This window comes from Apus apus, chromosome 2 (genome assembly GCF_020740795.1).
Source record: "Apus apus isolate bApuApu2 chromosome 2, bApuApu2.pri.cur, whole genome shotgun sequence".
Classification (NCBI taxonomy): Eukaryota; Metazoa; Chordata; class Aves; order Apodiformes; family Apodidae; genus Apus; species Apus apus.
The window spans coordinates 21,355,764-21,371,650 of NC_067283.1; the positions used below are offsets into that span (position 1 = coordinate 21,355,764).

General features: G+C 39.4%; 1 protein-coding gene across 1 annotated transcript in view; it reads left to right on the forward strand.

The window, feature by feature from the left end:
- The window catches only part of CUBN (cubilin), a 143,233-nt gene that overhangs the window by 18,423 nt on the left and 108,923 nt on the right, over window positions 1-15,887 (forward strand). Inside the window, exons 16-22 of the mRNA XM_051610631.1 lie at window positions 427-589; window positions 788-978; window positions 4,748-4,904; window positions 5,515-5,693; window positions 6,155-6,317; window positions 6,568-6,784; window positions 7,774-7,904. Coding sequence (XP_051466591.1) covers window positions 427-589; window positions 788-978; window positions 4,748-4,904; window positions 5,515-5,693; window positions 6,155-6,317; window positions 6,568-6,784; window positions 7,774-7,904 — 1,201 coding nt within the window. The remainder of the gene's footprint in view (window positions 1-426; window positions 590-787; window positions 979-4,747; window positions 4,905-5,514; window positions 5,694-6,154; window positions 6,318-6,567; window positions 6,785-7,773; window positions 7,905-15,887) is intronic.

The following is a 15,887-nucleotide window of genomic DNA, read 5'->3' on the forward strand; positions in this document are numbered from 1 at the left end:
GAATGGGATTAATAGATTCATATTAAATACAGTCTATGACGTGATGTGTGAGCCTAGGGCTTTTTCTCAAGTCCAAAGTAATGGTTACAGAATTCATTAATACCCAGTAATGGAAATGAGAAGCTCATTTGGAATAGCATGATCTCCAAAACTGTGCAATGCAAAGCATGATCTCAGGAGAACACTTCAACAGTAGAACTGATATTTTCATTCCCTTTCACAAAACCCTTGATGACTCTCTCAGGAGCACCATCACAGCTATGCTGGTGGGTCTCTTTCTTGGTTCCTGTGTGTTTGGAGGAAACTTCCTCCTCCCATCATCTACAATATCTCCTGCAGCCCCCAAGGTAACTTCAAGAATGTGCGTATTGTTCCCAGTTGGCACACACCTATTAATCCTAAACACTGATTTATCATTCTGTCTAGATTCGAGATGGTCTTCTTCCACAGGACCCTGTCCTTGGTAAATATTGTAGCACTAGATCTCCACCCCCACTCCAAACCACTGGTCCGTATGCATGGATTCACTTTCACTCTGATGACTTAGTTACTGATAAAGGCTTCCACATCCTCTATACAACATCACCTGGTAAGTAAAATTCAGCTTTAAAAGTTGGTCTGTCACATTCCCAACATATAGCCAACAGCACATGAATGGATGTAATTAACAGTTGCTATTTAATAATACAGAAATTATCTTTGATTTCCAACCATTGTGCAGAGTCAGCCTAAACTTGTTGCCCTACTTGTGAATATCTCAGCTAATAGATTTTTTTTCTTAATATAGCAGATTCAAATTGTGGAGGAAATTACACAGGCAGTGAAGGGGTTATCACATCTCCTTACTGGCCTAACCCATATATCAACAACCGACAATGTATTTACATTATCAGACAGCCAGAGGATGAAAAAGTATACCTCAACTTCACCCACATGGAGCTGGAGAGTCACCCTGGTTGTTCATCAAGCTATATTGAGGTAACTTCTCTTAATCTGTTGATGTGAAATGTTGATTACATGTGTGTACAAAACCATGCTGCATAATTTCTGTCCCAAGGGCCACTGCAGAAATAGGTTTCAATCAAAGGACTAAGTATACCAATTTATTAGGGTTCAAAAGTCACAGGGGCTAAAAGAGCAGGAGTGTACATTTGGAATGAAGCAAAGATAAGGGAACATGAAAATCTGTCTAGCTTAACACTAATTCTTAATTGGCTATACATGATTCAGGTTTAGTTTGGACCTTTGGTAAATGCATGCCAACTGCAAGAAAATAAAAATAATGCCACCGCTGCTGTGCAGCATTTTCTGGGGTGATGGTGTTGCACCAAAAATCTTCTTCCGGGTCAAAAAGGAAGCACACTACATATATATTTATATTTACATACATATGTACATGTATCTATCTATACGTAAAGCCAGGAATTTATTGTTAGTATAACCGAAATCTTTCAAGTCTAATGCAAGAATTGTTACTCATCTGAATCTAATTATTACAGAAAAATAATAATACCTTTAGAATGCTTCTACATGGAAAATGTAGCAATAATACAATAGTAATGTTGACGCTATCTGTGATCCATGTGAGATGATTTTTCTGTTTGCTTTTACCCCTAGCTCTTTCTTCATTGCTCTGTAGCTTCATGTGACATCCGAATGCACTGCTACAGGGTGTTTTTAAGCACCCTGGGCGGCATTTCTTCATGTCCTTTGTTCTGCCCGGGCGCAGCTCTGCCCGCTCCCCGGGCGCAGCTCTGGCGCGGTGCTGCGCCAGCCCGGGGCTGCGGGCGCCCTGCGGGGCAGCGCGGGGCAGCACCGCCCCGGCCCGCCCCGCTGCTGTGGGAGCAGGGCAGCCCCGGACACCGGGAGCCTCCCTGGGAACGGGGCTGGCCCAAGGCCAGGGTGGGACGTGGGCATATGGGTGGCCCTGGCTCCGCAGAGCCGAAGGCCGGGCCGGGCCGTGCTGGGGACCGGCCCCGCAGTGTCGCTGGGGCGGGGACTCGCGGCTCTGAGGGGCTGTCAGGGGCTCCTGGGCGGGATGCCGGGCCTGGGGGAGGCAAGGCTGGGCCAGTGAGTCCCGGTGGTGCCCTCAGGGCTTGACGGGCTCTTTTTTTTCTCTGGCCTTCTCCCCCTGTGCCCGTTCTCTGCGCTGCACCCCGATTTGGCACATCTCGGGGCATCTGCTGTAGTACCCAGCGTGTGTTTTTCCATACAGCCGTAAATGTCATCCTACATGGAAGCACTGCTGGGTACTGCTGTTTGTGTAAGACTGTGGCTGGGTTGCACAGAGGTAGACAGAAGTCGAACAACCTGGTCACAACCCCCCTGCTGATGAGCGCAGGTGCTCGGCTGCTGGAGCAGGTGGGAGCGAGCCCCGTGGCTGCAGCGCGGTGACGTGGCAGGGGGTTTAATCTCTTCTTGACCAAGCAAGGACTAGGCCCCTGTGAGCTCCCTGCAGTTAATCTGTTTTTAAAAGATGTTATTGTGCTGACATCATTCCCTTCCCTCCTTCTCTAATTCAGAGACTTTGGTTGGAATGGAGTGTAATTAATTTCTGAAACGAGAGGGGAAGTGTGTTTAATGAAAACAGACATCTTTTGTTTGTTTGGCCTGGTACTCCTCTTGCCTAATTGCTGGCAAAACGGCAGCTAAATTCACAGCAGCCAGAGAAACAAAACCATTTCTGTTGAACATGATCAGATTGTATTAGTTCAGCAAAGCATTTACCTCGCTGCTTGCTGATCAGTCACAAGCTGTTCAGTTTCCTTGTGCTTCTGTCCTCTTCTTCCTACCCTCTCACTTTCTGTCTCAGCCTGGAGCACAGAAACAGGACCAACATTTTCTGACTAGTATGGTCAGTAGTACTAAAGCACTGTGCTCTTTTCTCAAGGCCTGAGTTTCCATGTACATTTTTCAAAATACCATCTCACTGGGTTTCACAAGTAATTTCAGCTAGGAAGATAGCTTTTGTTAAAGTTACTTTAAAAGTACTCTTCAGCAGTTGTTCTGTCATTTTGAAAAGGTGCAGATTATTCCCATCCCTGGCAATACCAGGAAACCTGCAGAGTTTTCACAGGGGCCAGACGCAGCTCACAGGCACTTGCTCAGGAAGGAATGTTTAGTCTCTAAGTAAGGGGTAGGCAGGGACCAGGGGTCTGCAATAAGAAACTAGGGACAATAAAATTTCCTATTTAAGAATGTTTGCAAGACAGTGGTGCCGAGGTAAGGTGTTATCCAAGTCATGCCATCCTTCTAACTGGCAGTAGAAGACATTATTCACATGGTTTAGAGAACCTGTTATTTTTGTCACTGCTCACTTGACTACACCAAAAATTTAGGAGAATTAAGTCAAGAAAAAATGTAAACTTAGGTGAACTATAGTTCTGGAAACTTTCACGGCTATCTAAAGATACTCTAAATATTCCAGCACAAATTCTGATCTTAGTTGCTGTGCTGTAAATCCAGAATAATTCTGACACCTCAAGTCCCAGGGAAATTCAAAATATCTCTTAGTCAGAAAGCCGTATCACCAGCTGGAGTTTACCAAAGCTGGGCGAGCAGGCCAGCTGCTGAGTGCTCACCAGGCCACTGATGAGGGTCCCTTGCCTTCTCTCCCAGCCTATTGAGGAACACAGCTGAGGAGGAAAGGAGAGGTGATGAGAGAGGACCTGAGAGCTGAATGTCCCTGGCTTTGACAGTGATTTCACTTGAATGATTTTTTGGTGTTGACAGAGTATGGGTGCATTTAGAAGCAATTTCAGCTGCATGAGCAACTACCACTTTTACAGCAGAAAAGAGCTGTTTTCTTTTCAGTATTTTTTGCCTAGGCAAATAGCGGTGGATCTGTTTTTTGGATCTCCGTTTGTTGGCTGTCCTGTTGGAATAAGATGGGCATCTTAGAGGGTGTTCAGAGCTTCTTGGCTATACCAGTGCTCTGCCTGGTCTCTGCATGCATCCATTCATGCCCACAGACTGTGGGTTCAGGGCCTGCAGTTTAGAGGTGCAAGTACCTCTTTCCCACCTAGTCTCCTTAATAATCAGGACTTATAATAAGCTTATGAGAAAATACATTAGATAATTTTCTGCTTTGATTAGCCAATTGGTTGGCGTCAGTACAGTGGCAGTGCAGAAGGTAAAAGCTGGAAATGGTTCCCTTCAGATCAAGTAATGAGAAGATGTTAGTATACCTCTTCACTGCATTTGGGACTCAGAGTTGCACCTTCTGTTAGTGAGCTGTCTGGCTGCATTGATGTGTGGGTGCAATGGGACATTTGCTTGTTCTGAAGAAATATCACTGAAAAATCACTATAAACTTTATGGTCAGAGCAAGAAAATCCCTAATCCCTTTTATTCACAGCAAATTTTAGTACTTGCAAAAAATTAATTGCTATAATTGGTGAGCACCCTACCTGTCTCTTTCAGACTAAAGGGGTCACTTTTAGAAGCATATGCCCAAACTGGACTAAAGCTGTGGTTCACAGAGAAGACCTGTTTTATCCTAATGTCCTGTGACAGTAGAGTGTGTGTCTTCAGTTCTGATCACCCTATCCTTCCTTTGAGCTCTCATAAATCATGTGCTTGTGCCAATGACTGTGATGGCTCTTTGTGCCTCTTTTAAATAAGTAAAATAGTTACTCCTTTTTTTGCTGTTGTTTAGCAAATATTGTGAGATTATAATTTAATCCAGATATCATATCCCAACACTTTCATAATCTGACATTTCTCTCTTTTTCTTTTTGATGACCAGATTCGAGATGGTGACAGTGAGATGTCTTCTCTTATTATAAAATTCTGTAATAGTACACCTATGTCTCAAATAACTTCTACCAGCAGCAGTCTCTGGATCAAGTTCAAGTCTGATGCATCTGTGCAACGCGCTAGCTTCAGGGCCATTTATCAAGTTGGTAAGAGGAACTGGTGACTTGCACCGTAAACTGACCTATAATTTGGACACTTTCAGTCTTTTCTGTGCTATATGATCCATAAAATGGGTCTAAGACAAACTTCAAAAGAAAGGAAAAACTAGGAGTCAGTTTATTTACCGCTACTTTCAGAAACGTTAAAATGCTGTCTGCAGTAGGTCTGTTGCAGACACTCCTGCCATACTTGGAAATGCACACCACCCCATTGCTTCTATTAATGAGAAATTGCTTACCACTAGCATACCAAAGATGGTATAGCTACAATTCTGCCTAAATATTTTAACTTCCATTATTCCTATATTTTACTTCTTAAATCATCAAGTCTATCTGTGTGATAAACAAATGAGTCAAATCCATAAGTTTTCATGAGCAGAGTTATATTTGTCTTCTGTATATACAGGTTTATGCTTTATTTATAGCAGTCTGGTATTTTAAATATGTTCTCAATGGACAATCTGTAGCAGGTGCTGTAAGACTAAAGATTTTCAAGGATCATTTTCTTCCAATTCTGTAGTGATATTTGATAGATATCTCATCGTACGTGCCTTGAAATCCTTCATCACAAGCACTGATTCTTGGTGTCTCTTGGCAGCCTGCGGAGGCTTCTTGTCTGAATCAGGCACTATCCATTCTCCTTACTACCCCAGGATGTCCCCTCACCCAAAGACCTGTGAGTGGATCATCTCCCAGCCAGATAGCAAAGTGGTGATTCTTAACTTTATCAACTTTGACATTCGAAATACAACCACTTGTGACTCAGACTACATTGAGGTAAAGAATAATACACATATACTATGAGTAGCAGATAGATTCTTACCTTTATATTCGTTCTCCTACTGATTGACAGACAAGCTCTTCTTACAGCAGTTACAAATCCTTTTTCAGGTTCATAATGCGACCCTGAACCTTTTCCTGGTTCTCCGAAGATAATACGACCATTTTGATAATCAGAGACAAGTATCAGAAGTCTTTAGACAGACCTGGTTTTACAGGTTTATGTGCCACTTACTGTTGAGGGTGAAAGAACTCTTCTCCATGTAACTTGTTTTGGGTGGGAAAGTGCTTCTCTGGCAGTCATAAAGTTTCATTGTATGTGCCTGTAGTGCACATGCTGAAGAAAGAGTAGGGTTTGACTTACTAAAGATCTCTTTTGTATGGTTCTTATAAATTAATTTATGCTTACAACTTTAATAGAAATATGTATGGGATATTTTGAATACACTGTTCTTCAGGTCAGAGATGGCAGCAACGCAGACTCTCCTCTTTTGGAGAAATACTGTGGTACAGCTGTACCATCTAGAGTGCAGTCTACACGGAACAATCTCTATATCAAATTCAGAGCTTCCTCTCTTACCAGCCTTGGCTTCAGAGCTCAGTATTGGCCTTTAGATACAGGTAAGGTTTTTTTTTTAAATTGTTTTCTTTGTAGAGTGTTGGGACTTTACAAATTTTCCTGTACGCTGAGGACAATTGGCCATCAACTTTTATGATAGTGCAACGGGAGATAAATTCTGAATCACTTACCCTATAGTATGCACTGAGGAAAAAAAGACTGTGGAATTTCAGAAAGAAAAATATCCAATTTTAGAATTGCTTAATTTTAAAATAAATATATCATTTAACCTGATGTTTTAAATCTCTACAGTATGTGGAGAGACTTTCACTGGACCAGAAGGAACCATTACAAGTCCTGGTCACCCAGATGTCTACCCACATGGTATTAACTGTACCTGGATTATCAACATTCAACCTGGCTACCTTATCCGCCTGACATTCACTTCATTTAACTTAGCATTTGGTGATGGGTGCAGAAGGGATTATCTTGAAATATATGACAACAGCACTGTGCAAAAATTGGGAAGGTGAATATGTCCATTAACCTACAGATCTGAATTACTGTAGAATGAGCACTGATTGGTAGATCGTGATGTCAAATTTGCTTCCCTAAATTTTGTGAATATATTAATTTCTTTGCATTTCAGAAACAACACCAGCAATTCCTCTGCTTAGGATAGTGAACGCAGTTTGCTTTCTTTGACATGGAATCAGAAGCACATTTAATAAATATTATACTGAGAGAAGAGGATAGCTTTTTAAGTACATGTTTTAATAACTGGCATTAGCGTTTTCTTTTATGGGGAAGAAAGGACAAAGCATATGTGCCCAGGAAAAGATGAGATTTGAAATACTTGCAGAAATGAAAGAAAAATTATTTAAAAGATTATGCGGTGGGATCTCAGCACAAACTAACCTGAAGTCTGTGTTTTACAGGATTTTCTTTTCATTTTCTCCTGATACGTGATTCTTTCTCCTGATACCTGATTTTATCTTAGGGAAGAATCTTTGTTTTTTCACCTTTGCCAGTTGGGATATACACGGGTTTTTCTTGCTGCCCTAGAACTCAAAGAGCATCTGAACTACTTGGGAACAGTATCCAGCTGCAGATACAGCCTGTAAAGTAATTGGCTGACATGGCAGTATTTTGGAAAATAAGGAGCAAATTATTATAATTAAGAGTGTTTTGCAACCTTAGTCTTTGGCCAGCCACTCTGACACCTACAAAAGAAGAGACTATGTTGTAGGTACAGCATAGAGTAATTTCAATAAGAATTTGACAACTTGATGTACAGTTTCTCATCTGACTTGGCCACACAAGTTAGATGTGCACCCTTGTATGTGTAGTGTGCTATTTTGTCCAATGACACAGGGTATGGCTGGGATCTGTATAATCCAAAGGAGACATTTGTGTTTGTATAGCTGTTTGAACCTCTCAGGAAAGCTGAATTCTTGTCCAGTAATATAGTAACTTTGTAAAGTACTATGTTCAATTTGGGCCATCTTTTTGCTTCAGGTACTGTGGAAGATCAGTTCCACCATCTCTCACCAGCGGTGGCAACATGATGATGTTGTACTTCGTGACGGATCACAGCATTGCATCTGAGGGCTTCTCAGCTAATTATATCTCCCTGAATGCATCAAAAGGTAATATGTCAGTCTGTTCATTATGCAAATTAAATGCTTTCAGCTGTCACTGTAAATAACCACTACAAGAAACAGAAACATAATTTTCTGTATTATCCAATAACTTCCTGCCCCTTCTTATTTGTCCTGCTTTATTCACAAACTTTTTCTTCCTTAGGAAAGCAGAGAGCAATTTCTGTAAGAAACACTGCTGTTTTCTTTAAAAAGCCAGTAAGAGCTGCGATGGCAGAACTGCATGAATTATTTAGAAACAGTATTTTCAGAAGTTGCTTTACCCACTCTGAGATGAGTATGTGTGATCTAGGAAGCTGTAGCACTCACTTGAATGGGAGACTCCTAGGTGCCATAAAAATTAATCTAGTCCCTATTAAGGGGCAATATTGAATATGGGCAGAGAAAGGCCATATAGGATGAAATTTGGTAAAGCAGCAAAATAACCTGCATTCACAAGCTGTTCTTCTCCTCATCACAGAGAGCAACATTTCTGTCTCCCGAAAAGTTCAAGGCTCCTCTTACGACTTAAATCTCCTCTTTAAGTATCTCAAGGAGCCAAGATCAGTGGAGAAAAGACTACTGAAGAGAAGAATGGCTGTTAATTGCCTTAGTTCTCTAAAGCAGGGAAATTAATTGCAAGTCTGACTGATTTGAAGGTTTTTCAGGGTGGGAGCACATCTGTGTTTTTGAACTGTGCTGAACCTACCACACTAGATTCAGTGTTTGCACATCTCTCCAGGAATGAGAGACTTCTAGGAGTGACTGAGCTGCACTTGGAAAAGCAGCCTCTTAGAGAAAGACTAACTCTGCTACTGAGCTCCTCACTGCTAAACACAGATCTGTAATAGAAGAGGATTTATGTGATAGAGGGACAGGTTCTGCCTACAAGAATTAAACCACAGAAGAGGTAGATTGGGACAATTAGAAAGAACGTAGCTGGGCTATTTGTGTATCATTCATTAACCAGTTTCTAGCTGGTTTGGAATTCATTGGATGAATACCAGAAACGGATAGTATTCATCTATACAGATATAAACTACCAATGGCTGCTTGTTGTTTACACTTATTTAATAATTTTATTTTTCCTACTTTCTGAGTTTCTTCAACCTGTTTAAAAACATCAACATTTCTGATTTCTGTCTTGTGAAAAATAACTGCTTTCTTGGTGAAAGCTTGGAAAATTTGGCTATTATTTCATCTCTCAAGCATGTGTGTAGGCGAGACCAGTACAGATTTTTCCAGTGTGTTTTTATTCACTACCAGATAGCTTATAAATCCAAGTAATCCATTTTCTCAGCTGCCTTCATTCATACTTGAGTTATCTGGTATGGAAACCAAAAGTTATTAAAACAATTAAGATTTAATGAGAAGTATTTCAAAGAGGAAATTTTTATTTGTTAGAAAATAATAGGCCAAAACCCAAATTCTACTTTAAAAAATCTTTTCAAGAAAGATTTTGTAGTTTGGAAGTTCTATAGTTTGAGTTCTTACTGGTGAAAAATTGAGAAATTACGTGCCTTATAAAGACAGCCTTTTGTGAGCCTGTTTTTGCAGCTGCCAACTGTAACTTCTGTAAATATGATTTTTGTTTATAAATGTGATTTTTAAAAAAAATTATCTCAGATTAATATTTCATGGGTAGAATTGATTCCTTCCTAACTGTTCTTATAGTAGTTCTCTCACAGTTCATCAGGACCAAAATATTCTTTACTCAACATTAATCTGTGTTTTTGTCTCTGTGCAACCCTACCTGTTCCTCTCATTTTTTAAGTTATCTCAGTGCTGATGAACCCAAAGATTTTCTGTCCAGCCTCACTATGGCTGAGACAGAGACTCTGCCTCTTCTCTTCCATATTACTCCCCTTTACCACCACCATGATGACTGGATTTTTCATCTTTCATCCAAAGCACTGCTTTATGCAGTATGTGGGGTTCAAAGTATATCTACACTGTCCCTGGAATGGTTTCAAACTAGCCCTTAGAAATGCAAATTTGTTTTCTCTTCAATGCTGTTAATAACGAGAAACTCTATTAAATTAAGTTTATATGAAAGCAGAGTTATATAATATCTTCATCCAAACTCTAAACAGAAGTTATTATTTTCTTTCCCCATAATTAATAATTTTTACTGCTTTTCAGCTAAACTGGGGTCTCAATTTATTCTTACTCAGACCTGGAACTATGATCTCTAGAATAAATGCTTTTTCACTTCAGCCACTACAGTTTGCCTAATTAGGGCAATGTAGCAGATAACTGTAGAAATGGAGAGTCATAACCCTACAGAGGAGTTGGAACTATGATCTGTTTTCTTTACAGAGATTTGTTTCTTCGAGTCCCAGCACAAGCATAGCAATAATATAAAATTTTCATAAATACTGGACTGCTAACATTCATTTTTGATTAAAGTGTTTTGAAGCTGCTGTGGTGTGAGAAGGCAAGCACATGTGTATATGGACTTTGCTATGAGAAGCAACTCCCCGTTTCCCTGAAATTGTATCAACTTTAGTTTTCCCAGTGCAAGGTGTTTAGGCCTGATAATCATCTTATGTATATCCAGTTACACTAAATAGCTAATTGGTGAACATGGTAATATCTGAGAGATTTACCAAAGCTATGGATTTTTTTTTCTTTACTTCTGCTGCCCAGTTTGATTTTTCTGCTAAGGAAAATACGGTTCTAATAATGTTTCTTGTGCAATAAGAGCACTTCATACTTTTGAGCTAATTTTTCTTAGCCAGCTAGAGTATAACCAATATCAGAACTGGTCAAAGTTGTTCTGGTTTACATTAGATGTTTCAATAGGCTTTTGCCTGGAGTTATTTTACAGAGAATGAGCTATTGAAAAGATGGACCAGATTATCACCAAAAAAAGGAGTAAAAAAAAGGCGTAAGTATGAGTGAAAAAGCTTTTATGTAAAACAAAGCTGATTTTCTTCTCTATGAATCTTAGCAAACATTTTTGTTAGCATGTTTTGTCTGCGATATATTAATTAGTTGAAAAATAGCATGAAAATAATGGCAAAGCTATATTTACTGTTAAAAAAAAATTAGTTCCATGAGATAAAGCCACGGCCATGGTCCATAAAATGCAAACAATGGCTTTAGCAGTCTGCCAGGTAGTAGCTGCAAATAGCTCATATGGCAGAGATGCAAATGGAAATCCTTCTATCAAATATGCTCCCAAGATACTCAGATATTTAAAATGTGTATTGCCCACTTAAACTCTCTATACTTTGAATGCTAAGTTCTTGGCTCTCTTTCTGCCTTTTAAAAGGGAAAGTCACATGGAAAGTAAGGTACTATTTGGATTTATTTCCTAGAATCCAAATCTTAAATACTGAGTAGATGAATGTCACTACAGCCATGTAAGTGTTATGATAGATTTTAGGGTTTTCTTTTGCCCAGCTTGGCTGAGCATAACACAAAAACCCATGTAAAATTACTGAAAAATCTTTGAAAGGGCTCAGTCTTTCCTGGAACTGTTGATCAAGGTCTTGAATGATCCAGACCATAATTTTTGAATAGGAATAGCACTAGAGTCAGTGTTGTCCTCAACTCTTTACAAGTAAGTGAGCATTTATTTGTTTTAGTTTGAATTGGGCAATTGGGCAGGATTTTTAATTTGTTTCAGGTTTTTTGTTGTTGTCACTGGGGTTTTTTTTTTGTTTTATTAAAGAGGCATCATTTTATTCTTTCTGCTGAGCAACGGTTTTTAGCAGGTTACCTTCCTGATAGATGTTGTTATTCCTGGTCTTTCTCTGGCTTTGGTGAAAGATAGGGTTTTTCCTCCTTATCACCCTGAGTTGTGAATGATGTTACTTATCAGTAGGGGTAACTCGGTTTTAAATAGCTTCATTGTGTGGTACAAGTTAACTGGCAATGACTAACTGGAGAAGTCAGAGTTTGAGAGAGATGATGAAAGAAAGAAAAACATTTGTGAATCTGGGAACTTAAAAGTGCACCCAAAGGTGATGTATAGATTTGTGAGTCTTCTTTATGGATAGCTGAGTACAAGTTGAAATCTCAGTTCTCATTTGATTAATTGAACCCAGTGATTATTAGGAGGATATGGCCTGGATTTTCTCATGAGCTGAATGAGCAAAGACAGGAATAGAAAGTGGTGTCTGATGAATAAGTGTGTGCAGGTACAGAGCATGGTTGAATGAGACTGAACTGAGACAGAATAAAAAGCTGAAGTCCTGCATGCATCTTGGGCATCTGCACAGCTAGTCCTGAGCCTCTGGAAAAAGGCTCAATCAGCTGGCAGCTGGCTGCTTGTTCGGCCACTGTAACTTGGTTATATTTAATGAGGTTATTAGCCTGTCTGCATACTACTCTATAGTATGTGTGTTCATGTGTAAATCAGTGGAAGAGAGCTGGAGATTCTTCTTTCAACAGCTGTACCCTGTGTTTCTACAGAGTTTGGGTCTGAAACAACACAAAGACCCCTTTGTGTCTTTTTGGTAAAAATTAAGCCTGTTAACATCTGCCAGCAGCAGTAACAGAAGGCCCTGAAGTGTAGATGTGCTTTTTTTATTGCCTGTGGAGAGGCACATTATTCATATGATAGTTTCTACCTTTTTTTCCTGAACATGCGTAGTGTTACATAAAGGGCTAATTTTTAGGAATTCCAGTTTTCCTTTGGCAGAGTGAGATTGAAATAAAACTGCCATTTACATACTACACTATTTTTATTTTTTATTCATTAAAATGGTGGCAAATTATTTATATCTCTTTACAGGAAATAACATGGATATAATTTTCTGCAGTATGCATGATTGCATGAGTGAGTGGTATAAAAGCTGGCATTTTCCTCTGCTGCTGGCTATTGCAGTGGGTTACTGCCATTTAAGGCAATTTTTTCAGAAGAGAAAACACATTCAGTACCAAAATCAGAAAGAAGATTCAATAGCTTTCAAAACCTCACACACTGGCAAGGCAAGATGTGTGATTGTCCTCAACAATTGCTTCCTTCTGTTTTTCATGAGTTGGAATAAGTGTCTTCAAACTAAACAAATTCCTGTTGTTTTCAAGCATACAGTAATCACGTTACAGAGTTAGACTGCTTTCTGAACTTTGGCAAAGGAGTCAAAGTACTTTTTCCAGCTAACTTTTCTAACAGTTTTCACTGTACTACCCAAGTACACCCCCAAATGCTGAGTTAGTGAGGTGAGCGCAAAAGGGGAGTGCCACTGTGCCGTCTGAAAGGAGAACAGAAGAGATTAATCCAGTTACCAGAAGAGAGTTGGCTGACAAAATGTGGGTTTGTTTATGCTTTTCCTAATGATGATAGCAGCATCTACACTTGGATTTATCTCACTGTAGCCAAAATATCACTCCACCTTCTGTATTTATCCCCCTTAGCTCATAAAGAAAATAGTTGTGTGAAGTGTAGACCCGTATACAGCATCCAAAATGGTACCCTTGAGATGTGAATTTCTAGATGGATTACTCTCAAGAAAGCAGACTTTGGTTAGGGAGGGAACCTGGACAGTTCTGTGGAAATTGTTCTTAAAAGGGCTGATAAAAATATTTTGGTTTCTGTGTTGCTAATTTTACCCTGAGGGTCCTTATCTAGTACATCACTGTTAATATTCTCCAGGCTGAAAGGTACTATTCATGGTCCCAGCCTCTGAGTAAATAAGAAATGGCAGTATCACAACAGCTCTAACCATTAAATGGGCATGAATCATGCACCCACCCTTCCAAAACCAGGAGAAATTATTTGGTTTAAAATAAGTAACCAAATAAATATACAGGCATTTTCTCTTTTTTTTTTCTTTTTCTTTTTGTGTAATAAGCCATTAGGAAAAACTTGGGTCACATTTCTAAGTCAGATCTCTAACTGTGCAGGCAGCGTTCTCAAGAAATCACATTACTTAAGGATCTGAGGTTTGATGATAAGCCCTACTTTTCATGAAACACCATGAGAACAGGCAGCACAGCTAGTGCATGATAAGGATTTATAAGGTAGCAAAAGATCTTTTAAGGTGACCAGGACTAACCTGATTGTTACAGCCATACGTTTAGAGTGTAGCAGTTATGGAAAACACAGCTAAAATTCTAAAGATTTCAGTAAAGCGTGGCTTCACATAAACTAGTGCATGAAACATTTTTGACTTGTCAATATCGAAGTACAACTCAATGGCAGAAGATTATTGGCTTGTTTGTGTGTCACGTTTCTTTGCTCTCCCTGTGATGATTGAGGAAAGTGAGTCTGATAGATAGCTTTGGGGTATTTATCCCACAGAAAATGTTTTCAATAAAAACCTTCCAGGTGACCAAAAATGCAAAAGAACACATTTAAAGACACCATTAAAAGCAAAAGCATTTTAGCAGCTCAAAGGGATAGAGAAAAAGCATAGAAGTGACCAACCTTAGACATGGAAGTCCTGAACTGTAGTTTCATCCCTTCTCCCTAAATTACTATGCATATTGAAATGTTAAGCACCAGTATTACTATACAGCAGCTGTGGTCTTTTAGAAAATAGGTTTCAGAGATCTGTAGCAACCAGCTTAAATGAGTATGAAGTTAATTATAATATTTTGCTTGCTCTTTCAGTTATACTTTATACTTAGTGTACCCCCATTTGATAGAAAGTATTTAAGAAATCTACCTCCATTTCTTATACTTGCAACCTGTGGGAAACAGGAAGGGAGGACCAGTATGAGCTTCCAGGGTCATCAAATCTAGCCCACATTTTTATGCCACCCCCTCCTTTTTTTATATTATTTTTTTTTCCAAGAGCTACATGATGTGATCCCTTTCTTAATTAAATTAATCAAACTGTATCTTACAAAAAATGGGGACTTTTTTCCCCTTTATGCATCTCTTACATTGGTTGCATAATTGCTCTACAAAGTCACTTCCTGACAGGAATTTTCTCCTAATTTCTGTGTATCTTTGTTCATGGACACTTTCAGAGCTTGTACTATAATTGGGAGTGTGTTCTATTTTTCTTCATGCTTCTTGATGTTTAGCTCTTTCTCCTGCACTTGCTAAGCTAAACAAGTTAAGCTCTTCTAGTGTCTCTTACCTGCAAGTCTACTAATTTCCTGCCATCTCCACAACCTTTCTCTCACTCTCATTTGCTTCCTAGAACCATGTGACCATGGTTATCCACAATTTTGCCAGGTGACATGTCACCAGTACCTTGTACCGTGGCATCAAGATTCCCCTCTTCAACTGAAAACACCTGTCATGGATCATATTTCTGCTTGCCCTTTTTTCAGTCAGATCCCAAACCTTATTCAGACTGTGATCAACTAACACAGACAATTGTTCTCTCCAAATTAAGTCTCATGTACTCCTGTATAGCAGATATTTTTATTCCCGGTGTTTATGTCTCTTTCAAAAGCGCTTCTTTTCAGTTATTGCTCATGTTCTGGCTCAGCAGTGGTCCACACTATTTTCTTCTTTCCAGTTCATAATACCAGGATGCTCCTTCAGTACTCACTAAAGAATTGATTAAGCTGATTTTAGTATCATACAACTGTTTTGTCCTCACAATCTGTACTGTTTTCCAGCTGATTGTCACTAATGGCCAAGAAGTTGGGAAAAGAAATTGAGGTCCAAAATCCCTATCTCCCGGGTTTGATCATGGGGAATGCCTGAGAATATAGTACCTCCTTATTGCTAGAGACTGCCTTCAGTTTCCACCACCACTGCTTTTCACAAACTCAGGAATCCTTTTCTGAATACCTTTTCTGTTGATCAAGACATCCCTTAGAGTTTCCTGTTTTTGCGTATCTGGATTTTAGGTGAAAGCCAACTTAGGCAGCTGGAACTACTCTTATATTGCCTACTTATTATAGGCACAGTGTTCTGGTAAAAAATCAACAAATCAACTAATATGTAAGCGATCTCATGAAAAAGCTGGATTTTGGCTTCAATTTATAGGCATGATATTCAGCAGTATGATGTGTTGAGGAAGAGTTGTAATGCACAGGAGCACAGGATGTTTGCTCCTCTGTCTGCTGGAAATAGAA